This window comes from Cupressus sempervirens, chromosome 6 (assembly GCF_028749045.1).
Source record: "Cupressus sempervirens isolate cs-2001-9-10 chromosome 6, ASM2874904v1, whole genome shotgun sequence".
NCBI classification, from domain to species: Eukaryota; Viridiplantae; Streptophyta; class Pinopsida; order Cupressales; family Cupressaceae; genus Cupressus; species Cupressus sempervirens.
In genome coordinates, this window is record NC_143123.1 from 48249760 (window position 1) to 48268789 (window position 19030).

The window sequence follows — 19030 nt, forward strand, 5'->3', positions numbered from 1 at the left end:
GATATACACTTCAGTTGATTCTTTAAGCTTAAGAAAGTAAATTCAAGTTTTCCTAGGGAAGTCATCTTCAAAAATTACATAGTATAGACATCCACTTAGGGAAGGTACAAACATTGGAACACACAAGTCAGTGTGAATGAGTTCGAGTACGGATTTGGATTTGTGTTTACTTTTAGGAAATGAACCTTCTTTGTTTTTAACTAAAGCACATCCTTTGCAAGTTCCAGAATGATCAGGTTTTAAACTAGGTAAGGCACGGAAATGGAGATGTCCCAGTCTTCTATGCCAGATTTCATTAGTATTTGATATTTCATGATTTAGAGCTAGATTTTGATGGTTACAGAGTTTGTACAAACTTCCATCTCCGAACCTAATGGTGATTACATTCTTAATGTTGGAGTTCTTGGGTCATGATAGTACTTTATCCTCTTGGAATGTTATTTGATACCCTTGGTCTGTAATGCCAGAGATTGAGACCAAGTTTCTTTTTATGCCAGGTACAAACAAAACATTCTTTAGTTGAAGTGTTACCATGTTTTCAATTGTATTGAACATGATCCAATTCCTTTTACCGGATATGTATAATTATCCCCAATAGTCAATTCTTCAGAGGAGTATCCTTCAAAAATTTTGAATTTGTCTTTAAAACCTGTTATATGACGAGATGCTCCACTGTCTATTATCCATGTATTTTTGTTGGAGTTGAGTTCAATTGAGAGGGCTAAATAAAATGCAAGGTTTTCATCCTTTTCATCTTTGACTTCTGCTAGAGTGGCTTGAATTTTCTTCCATTTTGGAAAAACGTTATGAGTATGATCAAATTTGTCACATTTGAAGCATTGTACTTTTGACCAATCTCTTTTTTGCATGTTTCGTTAAATTCCTTTCTTTTTCATTTAAATTTACCTTTCTTTGCCTTATTGTTGGTATTGGCTTGAAGGGCTTGATTTGGACTGATTCCTCTTGAAATTAATCTTTACTCTTCTTGAGTACATTTGTTTTTGAGTTGCTCAAGTTTTGGAAGTTCAGGTCGAGAGCTTAGTTCACGAATAAAAGTTTCCCAAGATAAGGGTAATCCTTTTAGTGCTATGATACAAAGTTCTTTGTCATCCACTTGATTTCCGATAGTTGCAAGTTGATTTTTTAACTCTGAGATTCTTAAAAAATAAGATGTAATAGACTCTTCATTGTTCATTTTGATGTATAGTAGTTGTTGCATCAATGTCAATAGTCTACTGGTATTATTAATTTCAAATGTATTCTTAATAGTGGTGAACATGTCATAGGCTGTTTTTAGGCTTGATAGTGATCGGAGAATGTGATCTCTGACGGAATCTATAATGAACTTCATAGCTTTATTATTATGTCTTTTCCAGAGTGTTTTGTCTAGACCATTCTCGGACATAGACTTATCTTCCTCCATGTATTCTTCTAATTCCATTTCTCGAAGAATGATCATTACTTGTATTTTCCATGATGCAAAGTTCAAGGCCCCTTCAAGTGTGTCTTCTAATCTTACATGATTTACCATAGTTTCAGATTGAAGATAATTTACTAGATTTAAATCTGTATAAGGCTGACTGTGATTCTCTATCAGTTTGGCTCTGATACCATATAAATGTAGTTGGATCCCTGATAGAGAACAGTAGTGTATTCCCAATCACTAATAATTCAGATCTGATATATATAATTCAGTTGTGATTTAGCAGACTGAATATATATATATATATACACTTTCTCCCAAGATGGATTCAAAAAAGTATTAATATAGATAATACTGCAACTATGTATAGACCGCTGCTGGAGAACAGTACATTGCCAAGTTGATTGATGACCTTCTCAGTGGTGATCTTGTTTATACATAGAAGAAAGAGTTCATGCCCCCGTAGGAACATGACTCTACGTGGCCAATGGCCACGTAGGGTCATGTCCCTACATGGACCATAATACTAGTCAAACCTTAACTAGCCGTCAGTTTGCATTTCAAGCCCAATATACATGGAGAAATTCGAGAGTCTTTAAAGGGTCATATATATATATTAAAACTTCTGAGATATACAAATATTTTTAAGTATAGGAATAACATCAGAAATACATAAGAATGATTAAGTGTATATATATGAGAGAATCACAAATTCATATACTTAATGTAATTTATACTTCACTTCTACCGAAGCAACACTTTAACAATTTTATCTCTTGTGCACACTTGTTTAAACTGTTCTCCCAATTCAACAATGAGTTGCGAGTCATATGCATGATGTTTGAAAATATGGAAAAGTTCCCAAAGTCATCGTTCGTGAAAAATTTAATTGAATGAACCCCTCCAATTTACTACAGAGGTTGTCTATAGTTAGATCCTTCTCGGTCTGTCTCAGCAGTAACAAGGCTGCAATTGTGTTGGAGGTTCCTTGCTAATTCATTTCTGACAACCTTTCTCAACCGAGTGGATTCCTCATTGAAATGCTCAAACATCTCCTTTTCCATGATTGTGACATTGTACCAACGAGCTATGTCATATGCTTCTCCTTCCCTTATTACTCCACCATCAACCAACATTTTCCTAGGAGTTTCCATTTAAGCTTTGCATGTGTGAGATGTTCATCTTGATAAACATGCTTATCATCTCGTGACTTCATCTATGCATTGTATTTTGGAGAGGATGGTTAATGCCCTTTTGTATATCTGCAGCAAGTCTTCTGGAAATTAGTATACTTCTCTTTAGATGCCTTCTCACAGCTTTTGCACTTTGAGAAAGCTATATTATTCTCTCAATACCTCCTTTGGCTCAACTAGAAGAACTATAAGAGGAACAAATGTTGGTGTAACTATAATTTGTATCATATTACATTGTTTCTTTGTTATAACCACCATTCGATCACTACTTCCACAAATGGACTATAGATACATTGTATAAAGACTCGATGTTATTGAATGTTCATCTGCTTTATTATCTTTGACATTTGGTATCATAGCAGTTTTAAAGTCCCTTGTCTAGTAGATCCGTATCACCAAATTCTCCTGAGCATTATTGACAGTATTGGCCAGCGCTAGTGTGAGGAGTGAACGATGATGAGAGGTGTAGAGGCACTATGAGAATTGATTTCTAGATTATTCTCATTCTTGAGGTGTAGAGGTTTGTAAAGAATTTGTTTGAAGCAAGGTACTAAACTTGAGAAAACGAGATGACTCACAAAAATTTGGTGCCATTTGGTAGAGAGAATCGGCTAACTCAGTTATCTAACAATAAATGGGCTCATCCTGACAATAGTAGGAGCCTCCTACACTAGACGAGGTTCTCAACAATCACTATAAAAAGAGCAATATATTCCTCAAACTATCACTGGTGCAATAAGGAGTGCTTTTGTTTATACTGTGATCCAAATTAGGACATGCTATATAGGTCCATTCAAGCCTTTGATGCATAATTCTATGTATTCAATTTAGAGAAAACACAAAGGCAGTAACCACCATCGAAGGCACGCAATTTTGCAACCATAGAAAGATTGAAGGGAAGTGAAAGATCAGAAAATTGGATGCTTCAATATAGTCTTGGGTTCTTTGGCATTGTAAGATAAGATTCTGCAGTTTAATGGTGTGGACTTGAGTCGTAATTCTAAATGGGCTCTTCTGACACACACACACAAAAGAAAAAAACCATAAAAAGAGAAAAAATTGGAAATGCATAGAAAAGAAGAATGGATAAAGATTTGTGGTTGAACTATGATTGACTTGTCATATAAAAACAAAAAGGATATGTTTTTAGTTATAAGAAAATGGGTCACACAACATGGGTTTTTAGAACTAGAGCTAGTGATATTCCTAAGGGAAAATTGAAAGAACAATCTGATAAAGACAATCTTACTTGCATTGAAGATGAGGATATTTCAAATGATGGAGAGTTCAATAATGATTTGCATTCTCCTATTAATGACAATTTTGTACTTTGAACCTTCACATCTAGAGGTTGTCAGCATTAGAGGATGGAGGAACTTCCATCATCTCAAGTCATCTTCTCTCTTTGAGACAGTGTTTGGCATGAGAAGCATTTTTTGGGTTTTCTATTTTAGGTTGCTTTCTAATGCTAGCAAATTTGAAGAATGCATGGCTTGTAAAGACTCATTTTGGAGATAGGTTTGGATTTGGTATTGCGCTTAATATGGATTATTGTCAAGCGAGCTTAAGAATATATGATCGAGAATTATACCCTTTTGCGGTCAATAGATAATGATAGAGTTTTGTTGCATCTCTTAGGGATAATTGTTGAACAATTCAAGATTGTGATTTTATAGTTCAGGGTTGAGAGACTAAGAACACAACACGAAGCCACACCTTTTTGAGGGTCAAGAAACAACTTGATGGAGCCTTTCTTGATTCAAGGTTTTGTTACTTTAGAAGAAAACTTTCTCAAAAATGTATTTATATTATGTAATCAACATGTTTCCTTATGTAACCCTCGAGGGGGAGTCCTTAGGGCAAGGTGAGTTTTATTTTTTAAAGATAAATATAATAAGGTGGGGGATGTTAGTGTGACAATATTTTGTATTGTATTACATTGTCTGTTTGGTAGATGTACTATTTGGTAAGTACATTTGATTATCCTCAAATGAATTGCAAACAACTTTGTATAAAGACTCCTTGATGTTATCAAATAAGGATATTGAATGCTCGTCTACTTTATCATCTTGGACAAAAAAAGGCTTGGCTTTCTTCCCTCACTACATGAGATTAGTTGTTTGGATATTACCATAAAGCCCTGTTCTCACTTTTTAGTTTTTGGTATTTTCCTTCTAGCTTCCTTATCGTCTCCTTCATTGCTTGCACAAAACCCTCATATTCTTCAATGTCTCAGTTTGAGATTTCTTGTAATTCCAAGGCTAGGTCAATTTCTTTCTTATGACTCCTCTGTGTCAGATGTATTATATTATATAAGTAATACCCAAGGTATTTATGTATATTTGTACGTATTAAAATATATAAATATATATGTGGGTATACTTATATTGTTATTTTAACGTGTATATAAATACAATGCATACAAGTACACGTAAATAGTATGTCTATAATAAATATTGTAAGAATTTGCTTTAGGGCAAAATTCACCCAAGACCAAGGAACTCAAGCACAAGCACAACAGTAGACCAAAGAGAGTATAATCAAAATGATGATATATTCATCTAATAGATGATTGATATGAATTGATATGAAAGTACACTAGGAGTGCCTGTATATAAAGGTCTCTAAGATGCATCTAGAATGTCTCTAGAAGGTGCTAGGAGATAAGATAAGCATGACAACTAAGCACAGGTCTTATCCTTCATTATAGATGAGAGGATAAGAATGACAAGGTGTATCTCAAGTGGAGATGTTGTAGCCACCATGTGTTCAAATAAAGTGCTTACTCCTACCATGTGCATAAATTAGGTGCGAACTCCTGTATTGTCAACATGACAATTCACAAGAGTGCACATACTCCTAGGTGACTAAATAAATTAATATTAAAATAATGCAATATAATAAAATAATGCATTAACCTAAGTAAACTTAAGTAAGTGTAAATAGTAAATATGTATTTACACCAACACCCCCCCTTAAGTGCAACTTAGGGGAATGCCCTTAAGCTTACGAAAAACTAGGATGAAATGCATAATGGGTCCCGACTACTAGGCCATGTTAGCTACCCATGTACATAATGAAAATGCAATCTCTCATAAAGTGGAGAAAGAGGGAAAACCTCATGGGAAAAACCCTCCTCCAAAAAGAGAGATGAAAAGACTAGATGCATGTATGGATGGAGTAATCAAAACCCCCCCATTACGACATACATCAAGTATATACAATAGTGAAGAATGAGAAGAACAAGACCTCGTAAGAGGAAAAAGTCCCCCTCATAAGAAAGAAGAGGAAGAAAAACAAGGTAGACCCCCACCCCCAATGAAGAATGCCGACTAGTGATTGTTGCTCCAAGGAAGAAGCTGGTCCAAGAATGTTGAATGATGTTCCTCCCCTTTGGAAGAAACAAAGGCAAAGGTACAATCCTGAAGATGTATGGTGGCCCTAAAACCTACTCGAATGTCCCTATATCAATATTGATGGTCGCCCTTTCTAGTTGTGCTGAAAAGAATGAATGCAGATCTGGCAAGGATGTCTGTATAACCTATCCCAATGAGCCATCTATCTCCTCAACTGGTAAAGAGACCTCCTCCAATTGCTGTTCATAAGAATCCACAATCACGCCAACCTGTGAAGATCGATCATGTAGAGAATGGACATGAGGGTCAAAGTGAGCCCTCGCAACAACTATAGAAGGATCATCTTCATCAAAGAGAAGATGTAAATCATCAAGGCTGTCTCCCAAGTCTTCGGTGTGTGACTCCACGAACAAACCTGAAATGTGTGCCATGTAGTCATCCCTTGTTGTTGGAGCTGAAAGACAAGATGTACCTTGTTGTGCTAGACCTATCACTGTGGCAATATATGCGTGTGGACTATACTAATGCCGTGACCTCTTGCTGCAACTATTGATAGAACCCCATGTATCTAAATCTGTTGAAGCACTATCGCTGGTGTCACTATCAGTTTCCACAGTGTATGAGGTGTGGAGAGGAGTAGAGGATAAGCTGGGTGAACTTTCCTCAAAGTGTACATCCTTCTCCACAAAAAGCTCATGAGTCTCTGGATCCATAAGTTTGTATACCTTAGCACCATCTTCATATCCTATGAAAGTACAAGGCCTAGGGTAGCCAAATTTATAGCCGATTTGCACCGAATCAACGTTCCGGATGCAATGGCAAGGTCTGTTCTAGCTCTAGAAACTCTCAATGACTACGATACTTCGGATCTGGGTCGAGGTGCTGAAGCAAGAATGGTCTCAAACGGCTATGTGAAGAGAATCTCCCCAAGCTCTGATACCATGTAAGAATTTTCCTTAGGGAAAAATTCACCCAAGACCAAGGAACTCAAGTACAAGCACAACAATAGACAAAAGAGAGTATGATCAGAATGACGATATATTCATTCAATATATGATTGATATGAAAGTACACTAGGAGTGCCTATATATAAAGGCCTCTAAGATACATCTAGAATGTCTCTAGAAGGTTCTAGGAGATAAGCATGACAACTAAGCATAGGTCTTATCCTTCATTATAGATGAGAGGATAAGAATGACAAGGTGTATCTCAAGTGGAGATGTTGTAGACACCATGTGCTCAAATAAAGTGCTCACTCCTATGTTGTAGACACCATGCGCATAAATGAGGTGCGAACTCCTGTGTTGTCAACATGACAACTCACAAGAGTGCACATACTCCTAGGTGACTAAATAAATTAATATTAAAATAATGCATTAACCTAAGTAAACTTAAGTAAGTGTAAATAGTAAATACGTATTTACACCAACAAATATAATAGTATGGGTAAAGATTTAATCCCCCTATCAAATTTAATTTAACTCATGAAAAGCCCATCAACCTCTTATAATTCTTTTTGTTATTTCGACCTTTTATATTTTTCCCTATATTGTTGTTCCATCAGCCAAGATAGTAACATATAGACACGTCTCCGCCATCTTGTTCTTCATGCAAACACAACATCTTTTTGCTCATTCTTTCTTGTGTTGGCCGATCATTCTTCTTTATATTTACCATCAGAGTTGATCATGGGCTTCTTGCAGCCCATTCATTATTTTTGCCGAATCTGCAATTCTATGATTCATTCAAAATATATTATCATATTCAATTAGCAAATGTAGAACTATGATACCAGCTAAGCATTTTGTTGGAGTTCATTGATCAATGATTAAAGCAAGTTATCTACAATTCGAAGCAAGTGATCTACACAAGATGGTCCCCTCAGACCTTGAGTTGCAATATGAAAAGTCTGTATGAACTAGAATGGGACTATATCACCAGTCATGCCCAGAGCACCATAGGCTGATAAAGACCTCTGCTATATTATGTATTATTTCTGAAAACTTATTTATTTGTATCAAGAATAATTGGTTGATCATGCCATCTATACTTCCAAAGGTATAGTGATGTTATCCCTAAGATTTATGGAAGCTTATCTGTGGTGGAAAGTAAATTTGGCCACACAAAAAACATAGTCTTTCTTTTTTCTTTTATGAATTATGGATACAGTAAGAAATTCCTTTACATAATTGAATATTAAGATAGAAAGATGTATCAGAACTATGAAGAATTTATGAATAATTCAAATCAGTAAATTTAGTTAGCTCATAGTGGGAACTAAGTATTAGTTAGGGTTGTCAATTCAAGCGGTGGGTGATCAGGCACATAGTGTTCTTTTGAAGTCCTTAGCTAGGGTAGGTTTAGTGGCGAATGATGCTACTATGAGCACCAATGGTCAGGATAACTCATAGTCGGATGGATAGACAATTGGAAGTTAGAAGCAATCTAGCCGGTTGTGTAGTTGACAACTCTAGGACCAAGTTGCTCAAGTGGCAGGATGAGATGGTGTACATGTGCCTTATCCCGTGTAGGGTAGGGCCATTCTTAGTAGAGAACGAGTGGTGATTACACTAGGTTTGTGGTTGGGAGGTTAAGCCTATGTCTATGCTTTACCTCTCCTCCAAATGGCTAGACTTGCATAATGCAAATCGGTTTCTACTTCTCTTGATGTGGTGTGATCTAAACTTTGTTACTAATCCATTATTTTCTTTAAGTTGCATCTTTATCTTAGTTTCAACATTATATTTTATGCAACTACATTCCTATTCATATGAAATGGTAGTTAGGGTTGCAATTAATTTTTAGTATTTTACATATCATAAATAGCATAGTTAGTTAATCTATTTTGACCGATCTTATTAGTTCATAAAAAGGTCGTCTAATTGTTTCAATTGATAGTTAGGATCTCTTCATGAGAATGCAATTACAATTTAGCATTTAATTATTTTCCATTAATTCCTTTTCATGTGAATGGGTAGCTATTTTTACTTTTGTTTGATAAAATAAAGAGTATCTCACTGGTTTTTAGTCTTCAGAAATTCAGTTGTTACATATGGTATCAAAGCTCTAGGTTTGACAGTAAACCTTGGGTTCACCATTGACTTAAAACTAAAACAAAAGTGTTTAAATGAGAGCAGGATCAGAACTCGAATGATGCCTCGAAGGAAACCCCATCACCCGGTTCATGTCTTTATACTCAAGAACGTGTCTAAATATGATTATGCATTCTTTTCCATGACTAGAGATGATGAAACATTAGCCCATGCCTTAATCAGGATTTTAAAAAATAGAGTCAAAAGGACTATTGCTAGGAAGGCAATCATGAGAAACAAAATTATCCAAGTTTGCAATTCGAAGGAAATTGATCCACTTACGATGTATTATGTACCTTGTATTGGGCAGAATGAGCCCAAGGAAGGGAACAAATAGAAGAGCCAGGGATAGGATGTCTGATTGCCTTGAAGAACAATGTTTGAAAATTTTGTACTCACAGTAGTGGGTAAATCTTGTAATGAATATAGTTGTAGTCACAACATAAATCCATTGTTTTTTAAAAATGGAAATCAATAAAGTGTTGAGAGCAAATGATATTGTTTATTCACCTCTTCATTTTACTTCTTTAGCAACCAATTTAAAAAGAAAACTGATGGATGAAACCAACTTTATTTCTAGAAAACTTTTTCAAAAGCAATGGAAAACAATAAAAACAATAATTGAGCGCCGAATGAGATATCCAAGGAAAGGTTCTATGGACCAACTTGCTCAAGTACTACTTGATACCCAAACTTGAATGGAGCAAATGGAACAAAGAATGAATGATTTAGTAAATCAACTTGGGCAAGGACACGAAGACACCCAATCCTCTGCCCTTCCCAAAACTGAAGTAGAACCATCTGCTCATAGCAAGCAAAGGAATAGGCCAATACCAACTCAGTTGGAGATTCAAAAGAAGAAACAGATAGCCAGTTAATTATCCACTGACATAAAGAAAATGAAACCTCCGTATTTTTCAAGATTAGAGTCTAGGGATTATGCTGAGACATGGTTAACCGAGATGGAATTTTTTTTTGAAATTAAGAGCTTTTCTAAAACCTCAAAATTTGTTTGGGGAATCTATCAACTTATTGGAGAAGCTGCTTACTTGGTGGGAAAAAGGTAAAATGGAGTTGAATCTTAAGACCACCGATATTACTCGGGACAAATTTGTCGTGATCTTTAAAAACAAGTGGTTACCCCAATCCTTCTACAATCAAAAAGTGTTAGATTTTCAAAACGTTAAACAAGGGGACTAGTTGGTGAACGAATATTGGGAAAGGTTCACTTGACCTCTGAAGTATGTCCTTGCTTGCCAACAAGATGGAAACTTCAAGGTTAGGAAGTTCGTCGTGGGGCTGAATAACAAAACTAGGGGAGCCCTGGATGTACTAAAACCCGAACCGTGGAGGAGGCTCATAAGAGTTATCAAGTAAGAACAAAATTTGGAAAAGGATGATTCTATCTGAGACAACAAAAGGAAGGAAAATTGGAGTTCTTATAAGCAAGGAACTCACAAAAAGAATTTTAAGAATTTCAAGGTCAACAAACTCGAGTTCAAGGAGAACAATAGTAAGGATTTTAAGGACAATTTCAACAATAATAATAACAGGAAGGGAAATGAAAAGAAAGGGCCAGCAAGAGTTTTCTTTATTTGTGACAGAGATCATTATGCCAATCAGTGTCCTACTAAGGGTGCATCTAATCAGCAAGCACGTCCTCCATTACCACCTCAGGAAACCATTTTTCCATAGAGGATCCATGCAAGAGTGGATAATTGTCAAGCGGAGCATCAGATGGGTCCTCTAGAAACTCTGGGTAAGATATATGGGAACCCTATTTCTATATTAATTGATACTAGAGCCACTGAGTGTTTTATATCTCCAAAGTTGTTAAGTAGGTTTCCAAAAAGAATTGGATACATGGAAAACCCTTGGATTGTTGAGTATGCAAACGTGTCAAAGGCTCGAGTAGATCAATGTTTATTTGAGGCTCAAGTAGGCTTTCCAACCTTTTCAACTGAGGTTAACTTGTATGTAGCACCTATGCGTTCTTATGATATTATTATGGGAATCAATTGGACTAGCGAAAATAGGGCAAAAGTGGACTGTCTTGCAAAAACAGTGGAATGCTTAGGTGACAGTGGAAAACTTGTGGTTATTCAAGGAATACCACATGAAGTTAAAATTCATCAAATATCAACCATGCAACTTAAGAGATGTAGAAGAAAACGGTGTGAGATTTATGTAGAAGAAGAGAAGATAGAAATTAGATCCAAGAAAAGGTTTATCAAGAGGATTGCATTTTAGAGGATGGGGAAACTAGAGAGGAAAAGAAGGAATCTTTTGCAGATTGGTATCCTTACCTTAAGAATTATCAAGATGTGTTCTCGGGGGAGTCACCTAGACTACCTCCTTCTAGGGTATTCGATTTTACCATAGATTTGTGCTTGGAGTAGAACCCATATTCATAGCGCCTTATATAATGACTACCACAAAATTGATGGAATTACAAGCTCAGTGTAAATATTATTGGATAAGAAACTTATCTACCCTAGTGTCTCACCTTGGGGACCACCAGCATTGTTTGTTAGAAAGGATGGAACCATGGGTTATGTATAGATTATAAAATGCTTAACAAGGTCAGCATAAAAAATAGATATCCACTTCCCTGAATTGATGCTCTGTTTGATCAAATGAGAGGAGCAACGGTATTTTTCTAAGATTGACCTTAGATCAAGTTATCACCAACTCAGGATTAAAGACGAAGATACTCATCAACATTTAGAACCCATTATGGGAATTATGAATTCATAGTCTTACCCTTCGGAGAACCAGTGCCCGTACAACATTTATGAATCTTATGAATAGTGTGTTCAGGGATTGTTTAGATAAAATTGTCGTGGTCTTAATTGATGATATCCTTATTCTTGGAATGAGGAAGAGCACCAAGAGCATTTGGAAATAGTTCTTCAAAGGTTGCGTGAGCATAAGTTGTTTGGGAAATTGTCTAAATGCTCCTATTAAAAGGAAATTCAGTACTTAGGGTGCATTCTCTCTGTAGTAGAGTTTTCTTATAATAACTCATATTAGTCTGCTATAAAGATGGCACCATTTGAGGCCTTGTATAGACGAAAATGTAGAACCCCTGTAAGTTGGAACAGGATTGAGGATCATATAATTGTTGGTCTTGAAATGCTCTTAGAAATGGAAGAGCAGGTAGTTGAAATCCGTCAAAGATTGAAGGAGGCCAATGATTTCCAGAAGAGCTATACAGATGCTAAAAGAACTCCTAGAGAATTCGAGGTGGGGAAAAATTTCTCCTAAAGGTTAAACCACAAAAAATTGCTATCAAATTTGGTAGAAATGCCAAGCTAGCCCCAAGATATGTGGGAGCCTTTGAGGTGTTGGAAGTTGTAAACACTGTAGTCTACAAAATCGCTATACCTCTAGCCCCTGCCCGGATGCATAATGTGCTTCATGTGTCTTGCCTTAAGAAATATATAGCCAATGTTGAGCATATCATTGAAAGGAATTTCTTGCAGGTTCAAGATCTAGGGATGGTGGTAATAGAACCCCTCAAAATACTTGAGATGCGTAAGTTGTGGTTACGAAATTGGCTTATAACCCAATGCAATGGGACCAATATGCTGAAGAAAATGCTACTTGGAAAGATTACGATGAAATCTTCCAGAAATTTCCCCATCTTTTTTGAAATTATGAACTTTGTTACGATATTATTATTTTGAGTTCTAAATTGAGGATTCAGAGACATTATGACAACTCTTATGTAAATTTTTATTTATTTTTATATACTTATTTGTAAATGTTCATTGAGGGCAATGAAACACAAGTGGAGGATATTTTGCATCTCATATTTTATGTTAATTTAAAAACATTTGAAAATAACTTATAGCCGTTGAGATTTCATGTGAATTGGAAATGTTTGGTTAAATTTGGTTATTCATTATGATTTCATGCAAATTGGAAATGGTTGGTTAAGTTGGTTATTTGTTATGGTTAAATCATTTGCAGTAGAATTCATTGGAGATGTACTTTTACTACGTTATTTTCTTCACAAAGGTGCAATGAAGGGGGGAAGGCATTGACAGAGAAGGATTAGGGCACAAACACCAACCTGCCACCGAGCTTCTCAAGTATTTGTCTAAACCACCTTGGCTAGGGAAAAGCAAACTAGGACAGACTAAGTAATACCAAGTTTCCACAGTGAGCTAACTAGGTCATCTAATTTAAAAGGATATGTATATATATTTCTATAAATAATAAATGCAATAAAATTGCTACCTTTTAAATTGGAATATGTACACCCTGCATTATTTGATGTCGGATGTATTATATTATATAAGTAATATGCATGGTATTTATGTATATTTGTACCTATTAAGATATATAAATATATATGTGTGTATAATTATATTTTTATTATAATGTGTGTATATATACATATATCTATATATGCGTAGAAGTACACATAAATGGCATGACTATTATTTATGTAATAGGATGGGTAAAGATTTAATTCCCATATCAAATTTAATTTATCTCATGTAAAGCCTATCGACCTCTTATAACTCTTTTTGTTGTTTCAACCTTTTATATTTCTTCCTATATTGTCATTCCACTGGCCAAGACAGTTAACATATAGACACGTCTCCGCCACCTTGTTCTTCATGCAAACACAACTCCATCTTTTTGCTCATTTTTTCCTATGTTGGCCGATCATTCTTCTTTATATTTACTAGTTGCTGATCATTCAAAATCTACCATCATACTTGGCAAACATAGAATTGTGATACCAGCTAAGAATTTCATTGGAGTTCATTGATCAACGATTAAAGCAAGCGATCTACAATCCAAAGCCCCTTTTATCAGGTCATTTTTCCTTGAGTTTGTTTATTTTATTTACACAATAATGGACAATAGATTATTATTCATAGCTTACACAAGATGGTCTTATTGGGCCTGGATTTGCAATATGAAAAGTTTATTTGAATTGGAATGGGACTATTATACCAGTCGTGCCAAGAGCTCCATATGTTGATAAAGGCCTTTGGTATATAATATTTTATTTCTGAAAACTTATTTATCTGTGTCAAGAAGAATCTGTCGATATTACCTCCAAAATATAGTGATGTCCATAAGTAAATCTGGCCACATAGAAATCATAGTCTTTTCTTTTTTTCTGAATTATGGATGCAATAAGAAATTCGTTTACATAACTGAATATTTTATAATGCAAGCTGGAAAAACACCATAGATCATCAAGAATAGCCAAGAATGGCTGAGATGAGTGGTGTAGTCCATATGAAATGAACAGTTTGATAAAACTGGACAGATAGAAAGATGTCTCAGAACTATGTAGAATTAAAGAAAAATTGAAATCAGTAATAAAGTCAGCTCATACTGGGAACTGGGTATTAGTTAGGATTGTCAAGGTGAGCGGTCAGTGATCGGGCACATAGTGTCCTTTGGAAAACCTCTAGCCAGGGTAGGTTTATTGGTGAATGATGCTGCTATGATCACCAAATGTCAGGATAACTCATAGTCGGATGGATAGACTGTTGGGAGGTACTTGCAATCTAGCTAGCTATATAGTTGACAATAACACCATGTTCTCAAGTGGCAGGATGAGATGGTGTACACATGCCTTATCTCGTGCGGGGGAGGGCCATTCTTGCACTAGGTCCGTGGTTGGGAGGTTAAGCCTCTGTCAATGCTTTTCCTCTCCTCCAAATGCCTAGACTTGCACAGTGCAGACCAGTTTCTACTTCTCTTGATTTGGTGTGATCTAAACCTCGTTAGTAGTCTTTTATTTCTTTCGGTTGCTTCTTTATCTCAGTTTCAACATTATATTTTATGCAATTGCACTCCTATTCATATGTAATGTTAGGTAGGAGTGCAGTTAGAAATTAGTATTTTACATATGCTGTGTAGTATATTTAGTTAATCTATTCTGATCAATCGTATTAGTTCATCAAAAAGGTAGTTTAATTTTTTCAATTGATAGTTAAGATCTTTTCATGTCAATGCAATTACTAATTAGTAGTTAGTTATTTATTGTCAATTCCTTTTCATGTGAATGAGTAGCTAGTGGTAATTTTAGGTCTTGGACCCTTCATTGTAGGTTGTAATTTCGGGTTTTGGACCCATCATTGCAAGGTGTAATATAAGTTAGTTGTAATGTTGAGTTTTGTAAGCAAACTTACAAATTATAAATCTGACATAACATTTACTTGCATTGACCATAAAAAGATCTGATTTCATTTAAAAGGATCAACTTAACATTAAATACTAAGTCAAAATACATTAAAACAAAACATAAACATAATGATAAAATACCAAGTCAAAATCGGGTTTTAAGAAGGCTATTTCAAGTGCAAGTAATTCAAGCTTGTAACTTGTAATAACAATTACTTGCAATTACAGGCCAGAGATCCGACATAGATAACAAACTTGCAATACAATCTGTGAACCCCGAAATTGAAGAAAAAACCAACTTTAGACAACAAAACTTGAGATAAAGAGAGGCGAGGGACTTGGATTTGCAATGGATTCCTAGGAGATGGAGAGATGCCTCGCAAAATGTGTTTAGAGACTTGCATTAAAATTTTGATAGGTTATCTTTTTTCAAATCTAAAATTAGGGACAACATCCCTGATAAATACCTGAGATTTATCATCTTCCTCGTCACCCGTGGCAGCATCCTTGTTCACACTGTTGGTAATGGTAGGCCCTATCAATCATTAGTCACCCTCAGGTTGGCAGGATGCTAAATTCTGATAGCACTGAAATATACCAGGCAGGGAATAATGGAAAATCTGACAGTGATAAAATTGCAACCTCTAAAGCTAATTTCAAGATTAAGATATCAACTTAGTAAACCAAAAATTTCAGAATGTTTACCCACAGGAAAGTAATTAGATTCCTTTACACATGAGGCCATCTTGATGCAGATGAGAATCTTGCAATAGAATATATCTGGTTGTTTTCAAACAATGCATCCATCATACAGAATCACAACTCAAAAACTCAACATGATACATGCAATTTGAATTCATACTGTTTCCTCGCATCATGCTTTCTTGTCACTGTCAGGATGGATCTGTATTGAAAGCTTGTGTTTTAAGGTGCAAGCATGAACAGGTATGTGAAATACACTGTGCTTTTGGAAGAATCAACGCTATTGTGAGTTTTTCCCAAACCCAAGGTCTGTGCCTGGATAGAATCCACACAAGATATCAATGTGCTTATAGATCTTACCTTGCGATGATACCCCCTGATAAACATGCCCCGTATATATAATTTGATAAAGCTGTTGCACCCAAATGAGTTTCAATACATTTATACCTGCTGCCACCTGGGATGCACAGAGAGGATAAGCTGTCTACAGCCTTCTAAAGGTCTTGGACTGAACTGACCTGTAGACTCGAGATTTTGATCTAGCCACCTACAGCACACACATAATTACTTGTTCTGACTAAGTTGGCCACAAAAGGGGAACCACCCAGAATCAAACTAGTTGGCCTCTTGCCATTTTCAGCGAAGTTATTACTAGCTTATATATATATAAGCCGAGAGATATCCTTCTCAGGTGTTGTTGTACTGAGATAATTTATGACAATAGGTGCCTCGACAAGGATATCTTTGCCCAAAATATGCAATGAAATCTGTTGCAGAGCTGAATAATACTCTCCAGTCGTCTTTTTCAGAGGGACTGGTTATGAATAAACTTAATCTACTACTCCATCCACTCTCCTCCATTCTCATTAAATATTAATAAAAATTCTTAAAGCGCGGGGGTTATTGTTTGCAGCAGGTGACTCTTTAATCCTTGCTATTACATTTTGATTGCATGCATTATTATCAGTTACACTTGCAATGAACAGATGTAAAAATAATTATAAAATATATGACACAAATGAATGTCAATTTTTTTTTAAAGTAGAAAAGTTTACATTGATGAATGCTTCCGCTATAGAAAGCCTCTCGGCTTAAAAAATATCATTTATTTATAATAATGAATTATTATTTTTTTAATATAAAACTTAGCAAAATACACCAGTTGTTATCAAACACTTACATGTTAGGCTTGCCGACCAGCCTCTAAATCAGGCTTATTACAGATTAATTATGTAAAATGCTGAACAATAATTTTTTTTCTGCTTTAGATGTTCTTAGTTATTAAAATCACGAAACACAAGATTCTATCACAAGTGATAATATCGTAGTAGACATGTTTTAAATTTGTTTGATATATGCTTTACATTCTCAAATAAATACTGCTGTGTCTTATCCAGCAAATATACAATACTAACTCCAAACTTTAAAAATTAGAGCTTGCAAGGTGCAAGTTCAATCCATGTCAACCAGAAAACTTGTTGGGCTGTGTAAAGTTAAAGACCATTGCCAACCGGTATCCTAATCGCCTCTATCTAACAAAATGTAATTCTCATTTATATTTGTCATTTTAAGAATTGTTGTCAAGATTTTGGAGCTGTCTTAGGCAGTGTTCCTTATAAAATGTGTCCTTCAAATCTGATAATTGTTGTTCTTGGTATTAAATAACGTTGACTGTGCCTTAAAAGTTCGAAGTTTTTTTTGTTTTAAACTATTGTTTTAATTCACTCTTGTAAAATTTTGAAAAATGTTGTTTGATTTGCCTCTCAATGCATAAATGCATATTTGCTTCAATACTTTTTAGTTTCAGAATTTTAAGCTTGTAAAAGATGTTTAGTGCCACTTGAAGTTGAGTTTTAGATAGTTTAAACTTTTGGGGATATTAAATGGATTTCTGAGGAATAGTCTATGTAACGTAGTAAAGTTTATTATAAACTAGGAGGGGCATCATCCCTTCTCTTCTCTCCTGCGTTCACTAATGTGACCTTTTTTTATGGGAACAGATTGCAATCATAATAATGCTGTCTAGATATCCAACTGCTCAATATGTTACTTCAATTAGCCAAAAACCTTCTGAATACACAGGGCAAAGTCTGCAAAAGTCTAATATTATGGAAGTGGCAACTTGGTTAGAACGACGTATTTACTATCTAGAGGAAGAAGTGTCAATGATGGAAGCTCGTTTCAAAAGCATCCACCATGAGTTAGCATTGTTGAAGAGGCACCTGCAGACAATAAATCGTTTTAATTCAAAAGCTCAACCAGATTAACACAGGCACTAAGTTTCAGAGTAATCTGTTAAGATGGACGTGTTTTCCTGTCATAAATGCTAGAAAGTAACTTCCATATTCAGGCAGTTTACTTACTGTAGTAATTTATCAAGAGTAATATGCAGAATGAGAGGCCTCTTATCTTTTTGGAGCTAACTATCATTTCATGAGATCGGAAGTTAATTTGGATAAGAACAAAGAAGTGGAAGTTTTTGGGATTTCATGTGTGATCCCTTTATTGCCCTGCATTTGTCTCATCAATTCATTTCATATATTAGCTATGGATTTTGACTTTTAGCAAGTGCGAAAATTGGGAATCGGAACTGTAAAAAATATTAAATTGGTTGAGTGGTTATCATTTGTATAACAAATTGAACTGAATCAAAGTCATGGAAGGCATACTTAATTGGCTTCTTGAAATGTATTTGGGTTTGAATTTTATATAGTCAAATCAGTTGCAATATAGTTTTCAGTCGAGTAGACATTTAAGAACTAGCAGAATATCTTAAGTAGTCCTACAAAAGTTTTGTTTTTTTTGGCTAGTATAAATGTTTGTAATCTATAACAGGATAGCTGTATAGGCTAAAAAACAGATTACCTTTACAAATTCTTGTTCGATTGTGTAAGAGTTCTTTTATCGTCAATGTTTTAGATCACACCCGAAATATTGATGATAAAAAATTCTTACACTATTGTATGAAAAACTATCTTGCATTCATATGGATTGTGGAAATCTTTGAAATTCTTGTTCTTCAGTAGGGGCCTAAAACGGATGGTTGTCTGGACACCTTCAAGAAATTTTGCCATAAAATCATCGTTACACCACCGTCGAGGACAA

The 19030-nt window shown here is 35.2% G+C and overlaps 1 protein-coding gene across 2 annotated transcripts in view; it reads left to right on the forward strand.

Moving 5' to 3' along the window:
• The window catches only part of VAD1 (GRAM domain family protein), a 98618-nt gene extending 79965 nt beyond the window's left edge, over window positions 1–18653 (forward strand). For both annotated transcript variants that reach the window (XM_089786636.1, XM_089786638.1), the window contains exon 18: window positions 17926–18653. In XM_089786636.1, coding sequence (XP_089642762.1) covers window positions 17926–18192 — 267 coding nt within the window. In that variant the 3' untranslated portion in view covers window positions 18193–18653. The remainder of the gene's footprint in view (window positions 1–17925) is intronic.
• Window positions 18654–19030: the final 377 nt, after the last annotated feature.